The sequence below is a fragment of the Corvus moneduloides genome, chromosome 20 (genome assembly GCF_009650955.1).
Source record: "Corvus moneduloides isolate bCorMon1 chromosome 20, bCorMon1.pri, whole genome shotgun sequence".
In the NCBI taxonomy this organism is placed as follows: Eukaryota; Metazoa; Chordata; class Aves; order Passeriformes; family Corvidae; genus Corvus; species Corvus moneduloides.
The window spans coordinates 7057463-7077476 of record NC_045495.1 but is presented as its reverse complement, the minus strand read 5'-3'; the positions used below and the strand labels follow the sequence as shown (position 1 = coordinate 7077476).

At 49.7% G+C, this 20014-nt stretch overlaps 3 protein-coding genes across 3 annotated transcripts; 2 read left to right on the top strand and 1 right to left on the bottom strand.

Annotated features, from left to right (window-relative positions):
• Positions 1-2847: 2847 nt before the first annotated feature.
• Positions 2848-4422, bottom strand: MIS12 (MIS12 kinetochore complex component). The gene has a single exon (XM_032129868.1). The coding sequence runs from the start codon at positions 4222-4224 to the stop codon at positions 3592-3594; it is 633 nt and encodes a 210-aa protein (XP_031985759.1). The 5' UTR covers positions 4225-4422; the 3' UTR covers positions 2848-3591.
• Positions 4423-4739: 317 nt separating this feature from the next.
• On the top strand, positions 4740-9047 carry DERL2 (derlin 2). Its single transcript, XM_032129863.1, has 7 exons — positions 4740-4867; positions 5220-5285; positions 5550-5623; positions 6053-6146; positions 6591-6786; positions 7323-7413; positions 8163-9047. The coding sequence occupies exons 1-7, from the start codon at positions 4775-4777 to the stop codon at positions 8266-8268; spliced, it is 720 nt and encodes a 239-aa protein (XP_031985754.1). The 5' UTR covers positions 4740-4774; the 3' UTR covers positions 8269-9047.
• Positions 9048-9481: 434 nt separating this feature from the next.
• DHX33 (DEAH-box helicase 33) lies at positions 9482-19198 on the top strand. The gene is made up of 12 exons (XM_032129862.1): positions 9482-10372; positions 11079-11239; positions 12393-12620; positions 13279-13449; positions 13979-14164; positions 14859-14970; positions 15354-15513; positions 15899-15987; positions 16277-16404; positions 16951-17154; positions 17921-18007; positions 18683-19198. The coding sequence occupies exons 1-12, from the start codon at positions 10198-10200 to the stop codon at positions 18989-18991; spliced, it is 2010 nt and encodes a 669-aa protein (XP_031985753.1). The 5' UTR covers positions 9482-10197; the 3' UTR covers positions 18992-19198.
• Positions 19199-20014: the final 816 nt, after the last annotated feature.

Below are 20014 nucleotides of genomic sequence, written 5' to 3'. Positions count from 1 at the left end.
ATCTTTAAGGTCCCTTCCAACCCAAACCCAACTGCAGCAGAGGTGAGACGGATGCAGGGCAGGATGAACAGCCAGGGAAGCAGCCAAAGCCATGTAGGGCATGTGAGGGACATCGTTTTTCCAGTCCCCAGCAAAGGAGAATCATAAACTTCACCCTTTATTGTTGTCTGTGCTGCTCCACACCAAGCACAGCTGTCTCCAAGGCCTCCCTCCAGCGGAACCTCTTTAATCTCATTCCCTCTCTCCTATGGTTTAATTAGGGGGAAAAAAATAATCTCACATGTGAAAGTGATTCCTTTGTTGCCAGACATTTCCAGCTTTTCCATTTTCTCCTCCTTGAGTAGGAAAAAGCCATTTACCATGTTCTTTTCTAAAGCAATTTCCAGGGAGGTCCAGCAAACACGGCCAGGAGCCATCAACAGCCAAGCCCTGACCGAGTTTCTTTGCTTGAGTAAACCAATGTTTTGCCACTAATGGGAGCTGAATGCCCATTTTCTGTGCCCCATTTATTTTATTGCCAGGCCTGGGGTACAGGGGAGGCAGCACCAGGGCAGCTCTCCGGAAATCCCACCGAGGACTCGGAGTGTTCACTCCCATCCCGTTTTATGGTGTGTGATGTGCAAACACATTAGGGAAGAGCTGCTGCACTCACCAGCTGGAATAACTCACAGTGCCTGGCTCTCTCTCTGTCCATCTCTTATTTTTTATTTGGAGTTTCCACGGGGTTGTTTCAGGATGGGGGATGCTCTTGCTCACTTTGTGCCAGCCAAAATCCCCATGGAAGAAAATTTTTTGCCACAAGAGGAGTTTTTTTTTGTTATTAGAATGAAAAAGTATCGTTTTTCCCTGCCCTCTTGGTCCCTTCAGCCTTGCTGCGGGATGAGGACAGGGATGGGAACCCTGAGCCACTGTGGGATGGCAAAGGCAGGAGCTGACCCACCACCAGCTTGAGGTGAAGCAATTAAAGCATGTGGCTGCCACCAGCATTTCCTGCCTGTAATTAATGCTTTTAATGAGGAGGCATATGGCAACCCCCTCCTCCCCCCCGGCATTTTGCCAGGTGTGGGCTTATTAACAGCTGCTAATTACACCATTATTCAGTGTCTAAGTCAAGGAGGGCTGCACTGTGTGCTCCAACTGCCTGTGAATGCTGCCAAAAATTTCTTAGTTTAAATTTTCTGTTTTCTCCTTATACAGGGAACTGAACCCCCGGGGGTTTGCAGGGCAAACCAGCACCCCTGGGACACAGGGCCAGCACCTCCTCTGCTTCACCTGACCCCTCTCCATGCACAGGGCCTGCAAATCATCTGCACATCCTCCTCCTCACAGCCTGAACATGCTTTTTTTCCCAGGGGTGAGTTTTGCTGGAAGTCTGATAGTCCCAGGAGCTGTAGAGGGGCTCAAGGCTCAAGGCCATTCCCCATCTGATGGAGTATCCAGCTGCCAGGGGTCCCATGGATCCTCAGGGCTCCCAGGAGGGCATTATCGCAGTAGGAAAACCAGTGGCTTCGTTCCCCTCACACCTCAGCTCTGCTGCTGGGATGTTCATGGACCATCTTGCTTGACAGCAAGGCTCTTTCTCCTGCAAAAGTCTCTTGGAAATGTTTTACCAACAGCTGGTTACAGTTTTTACATTGGGTATTAGGAAGTACCTTGCTCCCAGCCTGAGGCTCTGAATATTCCAGCTCCATGCAAGTATTGGGAGAAAATGAACATTATAATCATCCATCTGGAAATTCTCCCCCTCCTTTCCAAGGCCCTGCTCCTGCAGCAGCCTGGTGCTACCCTGTCTGTGCCTGCCTTGTCACCAGTGGGACCTGGGCCATGGCCATGGACACGCTGGATCTGCCTTTGGGAGCGATGGGAGCCTGAGGAGAGTGGGACAAGGACAGATGGAGAGGCCAGTGGGGATGGACTTGGGGTCTGAGCCTCCAGAGACCCCAAAAACACATGGATGTGATTTGGGGTTGGGAATGCCTCACCAATACCGCTGGATCCAGCAGCTGTGGACACGGTGAGTGGTGGCCATGGCAGTGCTGGGGGAACTGCTGGGCTCGATGCTCAGGGGGCTTTTCCAAGCCAAAGAATTCCATGATTCCCTGAGGTGCCACAGCTTGCTGCCCGAGGGCACTGTTCCTGCACAGCTTTCTGGAGCATCAGGATACAGTTTATAGTAAAATATTTCATTATGGTGACTGGAGTGCCAGGAGCATATGTGGCAGGATGGCATTTCTGGGAGCAGGTGGGAAGAGGCAATCACAGGAGGGCCCGAGGCTGGCGTGGGTTAAATCCACACCAGGAGGGTGGGATGGTCAGTCTCAGATTTAGTTGTGGACACATTTCCCTGGCCGGTGACACAGCAGCACATCAAAATGTGAGCCAGGGGTCAGAGTGGGTCAGGCTCAGCCCAGGGCAACCTTCATGACCAGCATTCCCCACTCCAGCTGGGAAGGAGGCACTGGGGAGAACCCTGGCCTGGTGCTGAAATTGTCTCTCTCTGGCTGGGAGAGGAGTGTGAAAATGGGAATAATTCCTTTTTAAAGGAAAATACAGCGTTGGGGTGTATAACTCAGTAGGGTCCAGCTTTCTGCAAGTCTGTGTGTGATCTCTCCTGGCACAGAACACCCAGGAAAAGTGTCTCCTATTTATTAAGGATAAAACAACGATAAAACAACTGATTCATCTGAGGAAACACGGTCATTCTTGGTGTCCAGGAAAGTTACACTGAGTTGGAAAATAGACCAACCTCCTGTGGAGCCGAGCCCAGGGCCGGGCTGCTGGTGCCCTCTGCTGACACTGTTCACATCTTACTCGTCTCAGTTCAGGGAAGAAAGAATTCCAAACTGTGTTTTCTCTTTTCAGTACACTTTTTTTATTACAGTCACCTCTAAATGATTCACAGGGTTAATGACTTCTAAGCTTCTATGCCAGTAAAGTAGAAATTAATATTGACATTTAATGATAGGACTAGACAGGAGATAAAAAACTGCAGTGGAAAGATGCACAGACTCAGGGATTTTAAATTAAGTACAGATAGAATAAGTTTAATTAAGACACAAGAGCTTATCAGTCTTCATAACATTTTTACAGGAAAATCTGATTAAACATTAATAAAAGGAACTTTGCTATTTAGTAGGAAAAGGACACTGGGCAACAAAAAAACCCCAAACAAATATATAAAAAGCAACATAAGGTGAAGTAGGGCAAAGTGATGGAATTACTCATTTCCTCCAGTGGCTTCTGCTCTGTGGAGCAGTAGCGCTGTGCTGAGAAACACAAGCAAACTCTTAATGAGGCTTCGTTTTAATAACCCCTAAAAGGGGCAAGTGCTACATTGTGTTCAAAGGTAACATTCAGTAGCCAGGAAGGTACTTTCAAAGCCCGGTTATCCAACCCAAAACTTAGGAAGTTAACAATCTGAGTTACATTTTGCAGCCTTTTCTCCCCTTCCTGCCCTAGGGAGGTGCAAACTGGCACAGTTCAACAGTCTTTAGTCCAGATTCAGGCAGGATGAGCGCAGTAAGGGAAAGATAAGCCTCTGTAATTTTAAGCAAGCTCCCTATGAGCTCTGTTGCCTTGTCAGAATTTCCATTACATTAACTGATCATGCCGCTTCATTTTTTTGCTCTTCTCCTCAACCTCCTTCAGCACATCCTGCAGTTTCTTAGAGCTCTGTGTCAGGAGGGCAAAGCTTTCCTTGAAGTTGCCGGCCCCGTGCTCCCTGCAGATGTTCTCAAGCCCATCAAAACACTGCAAAATCTTCTCCAGCTCGGCCTTGACAGCCTTCTGCTCCTCCAGCTCTGCTCGCAGCGCCTGCTCCGCGGCCGCCTCTGCCCGGCACTGCTGCTGCAGCTGCTGCAGCTCATCCTGCAGCGCCTGGAATTCCTCCTTGCTGTAGGGATACTGCTCCTGCACCCTGTCCTCGGGCAGCAGCACGTTCTTAGGGATGTTCAGCACCAGCTGCAGCAGCACTTCTTCCATTTTAGCGAAGAGTTTATCGAAGTGCTCCTTCATGAAGAGCAGGAATTTCTCGGTGCATTTCCGGATCTGGGAAGGGCTGACTTTGCAGCCGGGAATGCCGTCCAGCTTCTTCAGCATCACGCCCTCCACCACCAGCATCATTTCGAAGAGGTAGTCCTGGAAGGCGATGTAGACGCGCAGCATGCACGTCTGGGGCGTGAAGCCGAAGAACTGCGTCTCGTAGGTCATGGGATCCACCGACATGGCGGCGGGGGGGGCCGGGGCGGCCGAGCCGCGAGGGGAAGCCGGGTCTCCCAGGGCTCCCCGGCGCTACCCGAGGCAGCGGGGCCGCTCCTCCCGCTCGGGTTCTGGGCCGAGCACGGGGCCCGGGGCCGCTGCCGAGGACGGGGCCGGAGCCCAGCGCTGCCGCCGCCGCCGCTTTCCCGCCTCGCTCGAGCGCCGCCTCAGGGCAGCCCCGCCCGCAGCCAATCAGCGCCCTCCAGGGCACCCGCACCGCCCAATCACCGAGCGCTCCGTCCCTCGGCGGGCGGGCCAAGCTCCCGGAGAGCGCGGCCGCTCGGCCAATGACAGCACGGAGCGCTGGGAGGGTATGGCAGCGCGGCCAATGGGAGCGCGGAGCGGCGGCAGCGGGCTGCGTGCTCGGCCAATGAGAGCGCAGAGCGGAGGGAGGGCGCTGCGGTTCGGCCAATGGGAGCGCAGAGCGGAGGGAGGGCGCTGCGGTTCGGCCAATGGGAGCTCGGAGTGCCCGGCAGGCGCGGCGGCGGGCGGGCCGGGGCGGGGCGGGGCCGCCAAGATGGCGTACCAGACGTTCCGGCAGGAGTACCTGCAGGTGCCGCCCGTGACCCGGGCCTACACCACCGCCTGCGTCCTCACCACTGCCGCCGTGGTCAGTGCCGCGGGAGGGAGGTCGTGAGGGGAATTGGGAGGGGGTGGGCGCGGGGTAGCCGTGGAAGGGGAGCCCTCAGGCATCGCCCCCGCCCAGAGCCGAGTCTGGAGCCCCGAGGAGCCCCTGAGCGAGGGGATCCCCGAAATAGGCCCCGAGGAGGTGCAAAGTATTTATAAATAACAACAACAACGTGAGAGAGGTGTTGTATCGAGTCTCCCACTTGCCAGAAAACTCACAGTGCTGACTGAGGACTTGCTAGGCTCTTCTTGGCACGCAGGAATGGGTTGCTGGTTTGGGTGTGTATTTTTTTTCACTTGCGTTGATCCTTTCAAAATGTTCTCTTCTTTTTCAGCAATTAGAACTTATCACGCCCTTCCAACTGTATTTCAACCCTGAGTTAATATTTAAGCACTTTCAAGTAAGTGTGTTTTGAAGCACGGGAGGTTTTAAACTGTGCTGTAGAGTTTGTAAGTGCTTGTCTTCTCAAAACAGTGTACTTTTTGTATTAGAAATACACTTTTTAAAAGCTACTGAAGCCAGAGTGCAGACCACTGTACCTTAAAATAGGTCTTAGTTTCGTTTTCTGTAAAGGGGATTTCGGTTTCACTGTTACTTGCTTATCTTTTTAGACAATAAAAATAAGCTGTCATGTTTAAAGTCCTTGTATTTGTCTTATTTCCAGATATGGAGGTTAATCACAAACTACTTATTCTTTGGACCAGTTGGCTTTAATTTTTTATTTAACATGATCTTTTTGTATCCTTCACCAAGTTGTGTTGGTTCCCCCGGTGAGCAGAGCCTCCAGAGTGCAGAAGTGTTGCTGTACCTGCACACAGGAAAAGTTGAGTTCCTGGGAATTCAGCAATGCCAACTTCCTTGGTGTCATGAATGGCCTTCAAGGGGGTCTCCTTCTTAGGTGGTGAAGAATTTTGCCAGTTAACTTTTGTGGTGTTAAGAATGTGTACAAGCCTGATCCTTCAGCTTGGTGCTGACCTGGTGCAGGAGAAAATTCCAGGTAGCTTTTTTGTCTCCTGGGTCGCCCTCTCTGCTGAAGTATCCAGAAAGAGCCAATTGATGCAGTAAAATGATAGAAAACTTTTAAGCTGATGTAGAATTGAATCGTTTTGTGCTTGGATCTGTCTTTAAACTCATTTGCAATGGAATTTTCCTGACCTGTGGCCTCAGATACCGGTACTGCCGCATGCTCGAGGAAGGCTCTTTCCGGGGTCGGACGGCAGATTTTGTATTTATGTTCCTTTTTGGAGGACTTTTAATGACTGTATCCTTTCTGTTGTAATTCCAAGCTCCTTTAGTAAAGCTAAAGATGTGTGAATGAGAGCAGAAACCGTGTTGCTACTGTTACCTTGACATAGTTTGTTGTGCAAGGAGTACTGATATTTGTTTGAGTGGTTTTGAATACTTTGGTATTATTGCTGGTTTTTCAGGTTTTTTTCTGCTTGATCATGGAAATGAGGTTATCAGGGGACTGCTCAAGTGTGGGATCATGCTCAGGTTGTCTATGAAGAATTAATTTATGCTTTAATGAGATTATTCATGCTGCAGGTACCCTGAATCCTGCTGTAGCTGTTGGATTTGATGGACAGTAGTTTGGTGTACTCGCACCTGGGAAAGTAAAGTTACCAGCTGTGTGGAAAACATGGGATTACAAATTAAGATGTGAAATTCTTGACTTCACAAGTATTTCCTTAATGACCCATGCCAGCTTTTTGGGCTGTTTGTGAACTTGGTGTTCCTGGGCCAGGCATTCACCATCATGCTGGTGTACATCTGGAGCCGCAGGAATCCCTACGTCCGCATGAACTTCTTCGGTCTCCTCATCTTCCAAGCCCCGTTTCTACCCTGGGTACTGATGGGCTTTTCACTGCTTTTGGGGAACTCCATCATTGTGGATCTCCTGGGTGAGCAATGGCAACAGTCACGAGGATCTGTTCCTCCTCATGTTTTACATGAAACAGAAAATGTGGGTAAATCCAAGGGCTAAATACCCTAGTGCTTGGTGTTCTTCTGGTATATTTATACCAGGCTCTTCTGATTTCTAACCATTGTAGCATGTTTTGTGCTGTGATAAGGATGGAAAGAGCTTCTGATGTTTTGGTTTTTTATTGCTTGGAATCAGCCCTGATGCATTGTCTGGCCATAGCATCAGTCTACTGAAATAAAATAGTTTATATTACTATTTTATCAACTCTAATAGAGCCAAAACATCAGTATTTTTAATAATGACAAGGAGTTTTCCCTGTATTAATGTCTTGTAGTGTAAGTTAAGCTTTTTATCTGCTGTTAGCTTTCTTCCTTAGGTTTTGTATTTCTGTATCATATTTTCTGTGAAAGAACCAATGTGTGTTGTTTTCCTGAAAAGTCTAGTGTAAAGCATTTGAGAGCTATAAAGGGGAAGTATTGAAAAATCACCATTTGGCTTTTGTTTCTATACCAGGCATTGCTGTTGGACATATATATTTTTTCTTAGAGGATGTCTTTCCCAATCAGCCTGGTGGTGGGAGGCTCCTGAGAACACCGTCTGTCCTGTGAGTATTGGTGGCTGCTTTGGAAGAGACACGGAGAGAGTGTTTGTTTGGAAAACTCTTTGCAATCCAGTCACATCAGCTTCTGGTGAATTGGGCAGAGACAGAACTGGGGGAAAGTCTGGATTTGCTTTTTCTTTAATTCCTGTTGCCAAACAAGGAGCTGGCATTTGTGTAAGTGGGGACCAACTTAACTGGGAGAAGAGCTAAAGGATTTTACCTTTGCTTTCTCTGATAACACTTGTCAGGCTTTGCTGACAGCTTTTTTTAGTGGCACCAAAGCTGTGTCCCCTGCTGGGTGTGAACAGTGACTGAGGTATAATATGTAAGATATCTAATGGTTTTTTTCTTCTGTAAGTCATCCTCACTTCACAATTTTGGGAAAAAACCCTCAAGTGTTTATAGTATTGAGTGGTGCTGCTCCCACTGAGGTCCCTCGTGTGGAGGCTCTAATCCCCTGTGGTGCTCTCCCAGAACGGTTCTGAGGGATTTTCATAGAGTCACAGACAGTCCTGAAGATGTCTGTCAGAGAATATTTATCTCATAAATAGCAGAAGATGAACCTCATCAGTCTTGATTTGGGATCTCCTTCCTGGTGGTTCCAAACTGGAGAGCAAGACTTGCACATAAATCCCACTCCCTGGGCGAGGCGTTACTGAGGGAGGACACTGTTCCATGTGCAGCATGTGAGCAGTCTTGATCTTGTTGTGAAACATGTCTTTTAAAGGATGACCATCCTTTGTGTTTTCCAGGAAAGCAATATTTGACACGCCGGAGGATGACCCGAATTACAACCCCTTGCCAGAGGAGCGGCCGGGGGGATTTGCGTGGGGAGAGGGGCAGCGCCTCGGGGGATAATCAGGGCTTGTGCCAAAACCCAGCCACCCCTGGGAGAGACTGGCCTGGATCCAGTCCCACGTGGGGACTCTCCTTCCCCAGCGCAGAGAGGACTCTTTGACAGCTCTATGGTTTGGAATACAAGCACTTTATGACATGGCAGTCTCACCTGAGACACTTCCAGCATCTTTCCCAATCAGGGAATTCATTGTGCTGGACATAATCTAAATCCAGTGGAGCCAAAAATTTAAAACTGGAAACCATTTCCTGTTAACTTCAGTTAACAAGGCCACACTTGTTTAAAGTGGTTTCTAAAGCATTTTTTTCAAGTTATTTGATACATGAAACTCTATGGGAAACTTTACAGGGGACAAACCCAACTTTTTGGGGTTTAACTCATTTTGTTATTCTTGGATAAAACAACTACAAGGTGATTGAAAGGCCAAGTCACTATTTCAATGGCAAAAGGTTTCTTGATCTGAGGTGCTGCTGTCTCCAGTCGTCTTTGAATTGCAAGGAATACAACATGTAGCATAATGCAGCTTTTCATTTTGCCAGTCGGGTTTGTGGTTTTGGGAATGTTCTGTAGGCCAAAGCTGCGTTTTGGTGGTTTTTTCCCCCCAAGGACTGTGTGTTCAGGTGCCCAGTTTTGAGACTGGTGGTTAAACAGGTGTGCCTGCAAAATCCACCCACCCCCACGTGCCCTCTGCTGTTACTGAATGACCTGCAGCACTAGGGAAGGAAACTTGTCTGGAGTCAGGACTCAAATGATGATGAGTTGAATAAAATGTCTTGTGGATCCTTTTTGGTTAATCCTCTGTATAATCCTGTAGTCTTGAGGCAGCAGGTGAAAAAGCAGAGGCTGGAAAAAGCAAGTCCTTGAAAAGACAGGGATAACTGAAGCTTTTTTCACAAGTGTTTCCGAACTGCAGGACGCAGGATTGTCTGCTCAGGATGTGAAATCCGTGGTCTGTGGATGAAATTTGTTGTGGGAGGGCTGTGTCCAACGCAGGCCAGTGACGCTGAGTGGGACTTAGCTTAAAGCTACATTGATTATAAATGTCTCTGAGGGGCCACAGAGGAGTTTGGAGCTCAGTTCAGCTCATCGTGGTCAGTTGTTCTTAAATTGCCATAGAAAGTACTGGGTCGGTTTTTATTGATTATATCATAATAGATAAAGAGAGTTAAAGGTGCATCTTCATTCGAAATTTTAGAGAATGGCCTCACCCGTGACACATGAATATCTCGTTTCAGATTTTGTTTTTAAAAACTGGCTACATGTTTTAGTTTTTTTAATTTATAGTCCAGGAGAGGAATATGTGGGGAAATCAGGGGAAATGCTTTGTCCACAAGCAGTGTGTTAGATTCTGATAAACAAAATGTGTGAGGTAATTTGTATCTGGATTTTTATCTGTTAAAGGTTATAAAAACTTATGGGAGCTTTGGGGGTTTTACAGGTTTTTTGGTCTGTTTTTGAGAGAGGTTTTGATTGTTCCTAGACCAGGCTTTTAGTGCTCCTAGAGAGCAAGAATGAAAGCGTTTTGGACAATGTTGCTTCAGCATAGGTTATGAGGCAGGAATTAGATCAAAACCTTATTTTTGAGGGTTCTTTTAGTTCAGTGTTTGAGAACCCTTCCGTAGCTTGTTATTGGGACAAGTCATGAAGGGGAACATGTCCCAGCCCTGCCTGCAGCCGGCTCTCTGCCCTCCTTGGCTGCATTTCGCTGCCGTTTGGGGTCCGGGATTTTTCCGAGGGGTGCCCGGAACCGGGAGCCCTGGAAATGGCGCTGGGGTCGGGACTACAACTCCCAGGATGCTCCGCGCAGCGGGCGCGCAGTGCCGTCATCACTGCACCGGGGAGCCCGTGGAGCGCGGCCCCGACGGGCCGGGCCGGGCCGGGAGCGGACGGAGCCCCGGGACAGCCCCCGCGGGACCGGACAGCGACGGGCGATGGCTCAGGACAGCGAGGGGCCTCCGGCCAAGCGGTTCAAGGCGGCGCCCCCCGGCACGCAGCCCCAGAGCGCCGCGCCGCCCGCACACGTGCAGCGCCGCTCGCTGCCCATCGCCGGGGCCCGCGGGCCGCTGCTGGCCCGGCTCCGCCGCCTCGACAGCGCCGTCCTCATCGGTGAGTGCCGCGCCGGGCCGCGTCCCACCGAGCGGCGTGGGCTGGGGAAAGCTGCCCAGAAACGGTCCGGGTGTAAATCTGAAATGTGGTGAACCAGGAATGTAGTGATTTCTGTGCTTTGGCTGGTTAAGGCGGCTGGGGACTTCGTTTTTATGGAGCGGGCGGAAGTTATTTCCCTCTCCTTTCGGTATCTGCCTGGAGTTTAGTCACAGCCAGATGGCAAAACTCTTCTCTTCAGAAGAGTCTCCTCAGTTACATTTTCAGGGTTTTTCACAGATTTTGTTGTGCTTTCTGTGAGTCCAAACTAATAACCTTTTTGTCAGACTTCCAGCAGCTGAAGACATACAACTTTCCACCTGGTAGTCTAAAGACTTAGCATTTATTGGAATTAAATTAAAAAATGCTTTGTATCTCACTCCTGCCACACCACAGACACTTCACCTCCAGAGAGGCTGGAATATGTTTCTAAACCAGAGTGTGGCTGGAGAGCACCTGGGCAGAGGGAGCTCTGCAGAGGAGTGGCCCAGCAGCAAGAGGAGAGCACTGGGTTTTGTCTCTGACCTGCCACTGCTTTGTAGTGGGAATTTTTCTCCCTGTCTTCAGCATCCCCATCCTGAAATAAGGCTAAAAGTTAACATAAAAAACCGAGTTTGTCAATGCTATAAAAGGTGGAGGGGAAAAACCCTATTCCCTTGATGTTCCTTAGGAGAAACGGGCTCGGGGAAGACCACTCAGCTCCCTCAGTACCTGTACGAAGCAGGAATTGGCCACCCTGGTGTCATCGCTGTGACCCAGCCCCGCAGGGTGGCAGCTGTCACCCTGGCTGCCAGAGTCGCTGAGGAGAAGAGGACGGAGCTGGGGAGGCTGGTAGGTTGATGTACACATGAATTCTGGTTTCGTGCTGCAGTGGGGATGGGGCCCTATCAGGCTTTAATGGGTAGGATAATAACCAGCCTCAGCGATGATAGTTTTAATTTCATAATTAGTTTTGGGTGCCACAGTATAACAGGGATGTAAAGCTGTTAGAGAGTGCTCAAAGGAGTGACACAAAGATGGTGGATGGTCAGGAGGGACCACATAATAGGAATGGCTGGAGAAGTGGAGAATTTGGTCAAACCTCACCAGGGTCTGCAGCTTCCTCCTGAGGGGCAGTTCCAATTTCTGCTCTCTTGTGACCAGGGACAGGACCTGAGGGAATGGCTGGAGTCCCCTGTGTCAGGGGAGGTCTAGGTTGGATATCAGGGAAAGGTTCTTCCCCCAGAGGGTGCTGGGCACTGCCCAGGCTCCCCAGGGAATGGGCACTGCCCGGGGCTGCCAGAGCTCCAGGAGCATTTGGACAGCGCTGCCAGGCACAGGGTGGGATTGTTGGGGTGTCTGTGCAGGGCCAGGGATTGGGACTTAATGATCCCTGTGGGTTCCTTCCAGCTCAGGATATTCTGTGATTCTGTAATTAAATGAATGGAGAAATATGGCTCTTTACCTGCCTCGTGACAGGGTGGGCATGGTCTGTCCCTGTGGTATTGTACTTCTTGATTATTATCTGGGTTCTTCCATTAGAAAAAATACTGATTCATGAATCAAACTAAAAAATATTGTGTTCTCTTCCATTGCTCCTTATATCAGAAGTCACTGTGAAGGAGAGCAGAGTGCTGAATCTCTGCAGGTCTGTGCGAGAAAAGCAGAGAAAGACTTCCCCTGCATAAAATCTTTGGGGAGCCTGGAATCATTTCGAGCAGAGGGAGGAAGGAAAGGAAACTTGGGGGGCATTTGTGATGAACTTCTAGTTAGGAAGAAGCCAACTAGAGATGTTGAGAGTATCCTCTGGGTGGCTGGTTAAATTTGGAAGATGACCTGCTCGCAGACAGCAATAAACTGCTCTGCTTTCCAGAGCTTCCCTGCACTTCTGCTTGGCTCTGTCCGATGCAGTGACCAGGGGCTTTGTAGTTCTTTCTTGTGGCACGATGGCAGTGAGGAATGCCAGTGTTTGTGGCCCATAATCCCTGTGTGATCCTTTCCCCAGGTTGGCTACACGGTGCGCTTCGATGATTGTTCGTGTGCCGAGACCAGGATCCGGTTCCTGACAGACGGGATGCTGCTGCGCGAGGCCATCGGGGACCCTCTGCTGCACAAGTACAGCGTGGTCATCCTGGACGAGGCCCACGAGAGGACCATCCACACTGATGTGCTCTTCGGAGTGGTCAAAGCTGCCCAAAAGAAGCGAAAGGAACGAGGCCTGCGGCCACTGAAAGTGTGTTCATCCGGGATGGCAGCGAAGGGCGGGGTGGGGCTGGGCTCTGAGTGCTCTGAGCATCTCCTGGGGCCTTCCAAAGTGTTTGGAATTTTCAGCCTTGACCATTTTTCTGTTCCTAAAAAGTCTCTTTAAACTGAATAGTTAAGGGTGTCTGTCCAACTTGTGATGTGGGGGCCTGATACGACACCTCCAAACAAGGTATCTGTTACCTCCTTGATACCTTTTTTCCATAAAAGCCCCTTGGGTGTGGGCTCTAGACTAGACAGAGTGCTGGGGAAGTTTTGGCACTGCTGCTGAGAGCACTCTGGGTGCAGGAGCTGTGGCTGGTGGGACAGCTGTGGGACATGCTCATTCCCAGGAAGGGCACATGGAATGGGTGGACATGTCAGGAATTTGTGTGAAAGCACGTTGGCTTTGCTGGAGGGGCCTGGCAGGGTCCTTGCATGGTCTCATTCCACACCACCAACACTTTCTGCTTGTATTAAAAAGCTGATGGCTTTAACGAGGGGAAATCACTCTCTTCTGTCCCAAACTCTGTGAGCTGTTCTGAGCATGGTTCTCAGGATCCAGAAGCTGACTTTTGGCTGGTCCTGACTTGTCAGTGTCCAGCTGGACGGAAGCTGCAGTGCTGACCCATCCTGTGCTCCCATTGAAGGTGATCATCATGTCAGCCACGATGGATGTTGACCTGTTCTCCCAGTATTTCAGTGGAGCTCCTGTCATCTACCTGGAAGGCCGGCAGCATCCCATTGAGATCTTCTACACCAAGGAGCGGCAGAGCGACTACCTGCAGGCAGCACTGGTGTCCATCTTCCAAATCCACCAGGTATGGGGGTCTGGCCAGGCTTGTGTCCCTCTGGGGCCAGGGATTGGTGTTTTGTGCCTGGATGTTTGGCTGCCAAACACCAGGATTGTTGTCTTATTTCATTAAACTGCATTTAGTGCTTTGAAGCTGCTGCTGCTGTTGGGATTTGGGTCCTGTACTCAGGCTGGAGCTGAAAGGAGGCTGCTAAGCAAAGCTCTGTAATGTCAACTCATGCTTAAAACCTGAATGTTCCCCTCACCTGAGTTCTCTGTGCCTGGGTGCTTGCTGGCTCTCTCTGCCTGTCCTGGACAGTTACTTGAGGACACAGCAATTCCTCCATTCTTTTAACACTCGATCTCTCAAAATGTGATTTACTGTTTGCTTCTGGTGAATCCAGTCGGAATTCTGGCTGTTGCATACCTTGCACGACATGTGTGTCTTTTCTTCTTTGCCTGCTTCACTGACTTGCTGCCAGGGCCACATCTCATTACCATCTCAGTTCTCCTTTCCTATCCAAACCCTCCTAACCTGCTTTTTCCTCTGGCTCCAGGAAGCTCCTGCATGCCAGGACATCCTGGTGTTCCTGACTGGTCAGGAAGAAATTGAAGCAATGACCAAAACCTGTCGAGACGTTGCCCAGCATCTGCCTGAGGGCTGCCCACGGATGACAGTGCTGCCCCTTTATGCTTCTCTGCCCCACTCCCAACAGCTCCGTGCCTTCAAACCTACCCCTGAGGTGAGGGGATGGGATGGGTGAGCAGGAGCAGTTTGTTTGCTTCCATGAATCTTTGGAATGTGGAATTTAGGGGGCTAAAGCAGCCTGTACTGATAGTCAGCAATAGTCTCCATTGGCTTTAGGCTGAGTGGTTCCAGTGTGATATAAGACAGTGCAACTGTGATGGTTTTAACAGATGTATGCAGTAAGTCACGTGGGATCATAAAAAGAAGGAAGGATTAGAGGGAGTGAAAAGGGCACAGGAATTGAAATTTCCCCCATTTCATAGGAATTTTTTGTCCATGTCACAAAAAAGCTACAGCAGCTAATGGAGGAAATACTAAGAAAGTTGAAACCCTGGGAATGTTTGTCATGGTCATAAGAAAAAGAATTTATGCTGCCTCAGGCTCTTTCGTACCTACTCAGCAGATAAATAAGAACTCAAATGTTGTGCCAGAAATGAAACCAAAATTGTTGAAAGATATTTTGAGAACAGCTGGTCTGGTGGTGTATTTTGTTGCAACTGCAGGCACGTTTTAGAAGCTGATTAGGAACTGGAGATTACCTTAGTTTCTGAGAGCTGGCATAGGAAGCACAGTGTGTGCTCACGATGTGGGGCAGGGCTTGGCCCACTCTGGCCAAAAGCAGCAGAATTTCTGTGTTGCAGCTGCTCTGGGGCAACCTTGGCCTGGGTTTGATTTGTCCTTCCTCCCAGGGCTGTCGCAAAGTGATCCTCTCCACCAACATCGCAGAAACCTCCATCACCATTGCGGGGATAAAATTTGTTGTGGACACAGGCATGGTCAAAGCCAAGAAGTACAGCCCTGGTGAGGAATTCTGAGGAGGAACAGGGCCAAGATTGGGTTGGGTTTGTAAAAGTTACTGGAGGCCATAAGCCCCAGTGAATGAGGATTTCAGACACCCTCTGTGCTGTTTAAATTAATGTCCCAGGTTTTGGGTGTGGGGTTTGGTGGTGCTTTTATGGGTTTTTTTGAGTATCAGCCATGAGGGGGTAAAAATCTGTCCAATGTGAATCTTCTCTTCATGGGCACAGCATGGATAGTTCGCTGTGCTTCAGGGTGCTGAACCAAGTGAGCTCTGAGCCGTATTTGAATGGCAAACCCTGGGAATTCTTACTGTTAATGCTCCGTGTTTTCCAACGCTGTGCCTGACACAGGCACTGACTGAGGTGATGCTTTTCCATGCCCAGACACTGGCCTGGAAGTGCTGGCAGTGCAGCAGGTGTCCAAGGCCCAGGCTTGGCAGCGCACAGGGAGAGCAGGGAGACAGGAGAGCGGGATCTGCTACCGGCTCTACACCGAGGAGGACTTCGAGAAATTCGATGAAATGACAACACCTGAGATACAGAGGTGAGGACAGAAGCTTCACACTCCTTGCCACACCCCTTGTACAGCTGGAGCTGTGGGAAGAACTGAGCAGCAGAACTGGATCTAGGGGCTGACGGGGTGACTTAAGAAAAATGGAAGTGCGGGGACTAAACAGAAAAACTGGGAAACCTTTGCTCAGGGTGGACAGTTGGGCACTGAGTCTCTAAGCACATAAGGCAATAGTTCTCCTGACTGTCCTCCAAATCTTGGACTTGCCTCTTCCTGGTTTAAGTAAGGCTTCACCAGCAGCATCAGGCCAGTCTCTGTCAAGCTGCAGCACAGCTCTGAGTCTCTATCTCAGCTTCTATGAAAAAGAGAATAAAATAGAAGAAGAGAGCTAGGTCAGTTGTTTTTTCTGCCTACACAGGTGTAACCTGGCCAGTGTGGTGCTTCAGCTCCTGGCCCTGAAAATTCCCAACGTGCTCACCTTTGACTTCATGTCCAAACCATCTCCTGGTAAGTGGCTACAAAGGCAGCCTTGGGGAAAAAGAGCTGCGAGCAGTCTTGAGTCATAAAGCACATGAAGGTGTGCCCTGATTGCCAAGGGAAGCTGGAATAAATTGGGAAAGGTGCTTGTTCTCCTGGATAGAGGAGGATAAACCACATTTTGGGACCCTGATTTCTCTAAATGGAAAGTGTTTGTCCCTCTGGCCAGGGGAGGGAGGCAGTGATGGAACCAGCTGATCCTTCACATCCCTCAGTGAGAGGCAGAAGGCCTCACAGCCCAATGTCCTTGTTTTGGCAGATGCTATTCAAGCAGCAATTGACCAGCTGGACCTGCTGGGAGCTGTGACACAAAAGGAAGGTCAGCTTGTCCTGACCCCCCTGGGAAAGAAAATGGCAGCCTTTCCACTGGATCCAAAGTTCTCCAAGGTAAAAACTGCAGAAAATTTAACTTTTTTTAATCTCATGTACTCACCTCTGTAGCATTGGTGTTTCTCTTTGAAACTCCTTAAACAAGGTGTGAAATTTGGGGTGTTTGCAGCTGTACTGGTATATTTGCTGTACATTAATGTACATAATTTACTGCCCTTGTGCTGGATTGCTTGTCATTTGTTGTTTAATTCAGGAAAGTTTTTTAAAAGACAGTTTATTTCCTCTGGCACCTCTGAAGGTGAACAAGGCAAATTTCCTTGCAATGTTCAGGATGGTTTAGCAGGTCCATGATGTCTTTGTTGCTGTAGTTGGTGTCAGTCACGGTGTTTGTACTGGTTATGCACTGGTCAGTCCCAGGAAGGAGCCTGGCAGCTGCTGTTAAAGGTGCTTGGTGAGCCCAGTGGAGGATTCACAGCTGTTCCTAGGCCCAGATGTTTGTGAGATTGTCCTAAGCAATGTTTGGTCAAGTTCCTGGGCTGCCAGGGAGCAGAAAGATGAAGTGGATTTGGTGGACCAAAGATGAGTTTTGTTGTGTCTGTGCAGGCTATCCTCGTGTCCCCCAGGTTCCACTGTGCAGAGGAGATCCTGACCATCGTGTCCCTGTTATCAGTGGACAGTGTCCTGCACAACCCCCCTGCCCAGCGGGATGAGGTGCAGGCTGTCAGGAAGAAATTCATCTCCAGTGAGGGGGATCATCTGACCTTGCTCAACGTGTACAGAGCCTACAAGAACGTCAACGGGCACAAGGTGGGATGATCTGAGGGTGCCACGGCTGTCTGAGCTCATGGGGTGAGGAGTTTTTTAGCAGAGAGCAGAGTGACACCTGCATCTTCCGTGGCTGGTGCCACAGGCGTCCTCCAGCACAGGGAGAAAGGAGGGCTCATCCTCTGCAACTGGGGAATGGAAGGAAGTTCAGGTAACAAAGGTTCCTACAGAAAGCTCTAGCAAAGCTGGTCATCAAAACTCTGTGGGGCCAGTTCTGTAGTCACAGCCAGGTCTCTTCCTTCCCTGGTTCCAGCTGGAAACAGGAGGGGAGTGGGAGAGTGTTGAGACTTGATGGTAAATACCTGGACATGCTCTGTGACAGGATTCATTGGAAAAACACTGAACATATGTAAAAGCAGATTTGGATTTATCCTACCCTGTGAACCCCTCAGATAGATTTGTGGATCTGTGGAGTCATGCACCCCATTCCTTGCAGCACCTGTCATTCTTACCTGATTTGCTTTCACCACCTGTGGGATAGCAAATGCTGTTCTGCAGCACATGGTGGCCTTGGAGAATAACTCTGAGGGGGGAAAAGAACCACCACATGTTGTTTCTTAGCACTGGGGGGGGGAAGCTAGTCATAAGTTATGAGTAAAGAGGGATAGAAATATGACCAGGAAAGGGGTCAGCACCTTTTCTCTGAGGCAGGTAGTAAGGGGGATTCTGCTTTTCATGGTATCCAAAGGCTGTCATGCTCCTGGGGTGAAGAAATATCCCCTTCCAACTACTGGTGTCTCTGCTGCAGGGATGGTGCAGAGAGAACTTCATCAACGGCAGGAACATGAAGCTGATGGCAGAAGTCAGAGCTCAGCTCAGGGACATTTGTGTAAAGGTAACTTGCTGCCATATTCTATTTCTCTGTTTCACCTGTTGGTATTTTCCTATTTGTCCCCCAAACTGATGTTACTGCGCACCAAGTCTTGGGAGTGAGAAAATGTGGGGTTGTTTTCAGTTTCCTATAAATAGCTGGGTAAAATTCCTGACTGTGCAGTTACATCCCAAAATCTGAAAGCTGCAGGGCTTAGTGGGTTAAGGAGAAATGGGAACCTCTGAGAAGGCTTCTCAGGGAGGGGACAGGTTTTGCCAAGGGTTTCTCCTGCTCTAGTGCAGGTGGGACTGTGCTGTGTGTGCCACAGAGTGCTGTCAGCCTCGGCAACCTGTGCTGGCTGGCTTCTTCATGGAGTCAGGCATTCAGTGTGGCAGCAGCTTCCCCTCAGCGCTGTTCCTGCTGGGCACAGCTTAGGAGCTGCTGCTGAACCCCTGGTAGTCTGGGGTATCATTTGTGAATGCTGGTTGGCCTAAAACTCATTTCCAGAAGGAGAGTGACCATCCCTTTTATTGGCTCTTAGTCTGGGTCAGCCTAGCATCCACTCGAGCTGAATTCCCAGTGGGCCCCAGGCATTCTGACACAGGAAAATCCCCCAGGATTCCTGAAGAGAGCCCACTGAAACAGGGCTGTCCCCCCCCGAGGGTGCAGGTTGTGCTTGCTCACTCCCGTGTCTCCCAGCTGTCGATGCCGCTCGAGTCCTCGCGCGGGGACACCGCGAGCGTCCGGCGCTGCCTGGCTCACAGCCTGTTCATGAACGCGGCCGAGCTGCGGCCCGACGGCTCCTACGGCACCGTGGACTCGCACCAGGTGGTGGCCATCCACCCGTCCTCGGTGCTGTTCCAGTGCAAGCCGGCCTGCGTGGTGTACAACGGGCTGCTGCGCACCAACAAGTGCTACATGCGCGACCTGTGCGTGGTGGACGCAGAGTGGCTGCACGAGGCCGCGCCCGACTACTTCCGCAGGAAGCTCCGGACGGCCAAGAGCTGACCCGTGGATGTTGGACCAGCTGGCTCAGGGGGTTCAGCTTCACCTTAAAAGACTTATTTTTTAAAGGTTTTTATAATGAATGTATGTATAACCACATTTTATATAGGCAGGGTAATTTACGTGTGCTTAAGGAAGGGGATGGGTATTTATTGAGATTGGATTTGTATGTTTTCTTCCAGAATAAAGAAGTGATGGTGAAAATCCAAATTTTGCGTGTTGTTTTGTGAGGTACAGAACAAATAATCATGGGACTGGTGTTTTCAGTTCTCATGGAAGTGTGTTTGTTGTCAGGAGTCTGGGTTTAAAGATTTGTGTAGGTGGCACGGTGAATCTGTGCTTCTTGTGCAGAGTGGACTCTGCCATTTACATGTGCAGTGCTCAGACACCTGCGTGGAGTTGGGAGTTAGAATTCCGGTCCTTTGATGGGGTGGTATCCATCTAATGGGGTGCTGTGGATGCTCTCCTTGTCCAGCCTGGCAGTGAGCAGCAAATGGGCCTTCTGTGCTTCTCAATACTGGGCACTAGTGCCAGCTTTTGGGCAAAGGGAAGGGTTGCTGCCAGGAAACATTGCCTTAGTCAGTCTTTTCTCTAAAATACCCAGTGCTCAAGGAGCAAAAAAAAAACCCCAAACATTCATTTTTTCTTTTTCTGAGACCGCCACGCTCTGGCCTGAACACTGGCAGTCCTAATTGATGAGCGGGAAAGACTCCACTACTACTTATTCCGGTGAAATAGTATGTTTATTCCAGCGCTGAGATGCATGGGAGATAATTCCTCCAAAGTCATGCGTGCCGATAGCTGCATTCAGCCTGGTATTTATCGGGTTACAAGTTCCATATTCATTGAGTTTCTCAATACATCTATACATATTCATTACCTAGCCGCCCTAGCCTCGCCTCGTATTACAATGAGCCCAAAAGTCATTTACATCCACGTTAGCTTGTGCAGTGTCGTCTGGTGGTCGTGGGCAGGGGTCTCCGAGATGAAATAAGAGTCTTCCTCAGATGAAGTAAAGGGTCTTCC

Excerpts from the sequence above, each read along its gene's own strand:
- DHX33 (XM_032129862.1), top strand. The coding sequence starts at position 10,198 with ATGGCTCAGGACAGCGAGGGGCCTCCGGCCAAGCGGTTCAAGGCGGCG. Across the intron at positions 14,971-15,353 it reads AGCCAAGAAGTACAGCCCTG|ACACTGGCCTGGAAGTGCTG; the intron begins GTGAGGAATTCT and ends TTCCATGCCCAG. Across the intron at positions 16,405-16,950 it reads TGGATCCAAAGTTCTCCAAG|GCTATCCTCGTGTCCCCCAG; the intron begins GTAAAAACTGCA and ends GTGTCTGTGCAG.
- MIS12 (XM_032129868.1), bottom strand. The coding sequence starts at position 4,224 with ATGTCGGTGGATCCCATGACCTACGAGACGCAGTTCTTCGGCTTCACG.
- DERL2 (XM_032129863.1), top strand. The coding sequence starts at position 4,775 with ATGGCGTACCAGACGTTCCGGCAGGAGTACCTGCAGGTGCCGCCCGTG. Across the intron at positions 5,624-6,052 it reads TTATTTAACATGATCTTTTT|ATACCGGTACTGCCGCATGC; the intron begins GTATCCTTCACC and ends CTGTGGCCTCAG. Across the intron at positions 6,147-6,590 it reads TTGGAGGACTTTTAATGACT|CTTTTTGGGCTGTTTGTGAA; the intron begins GTATCCTTTCTG and ends GACCCATGCCAG.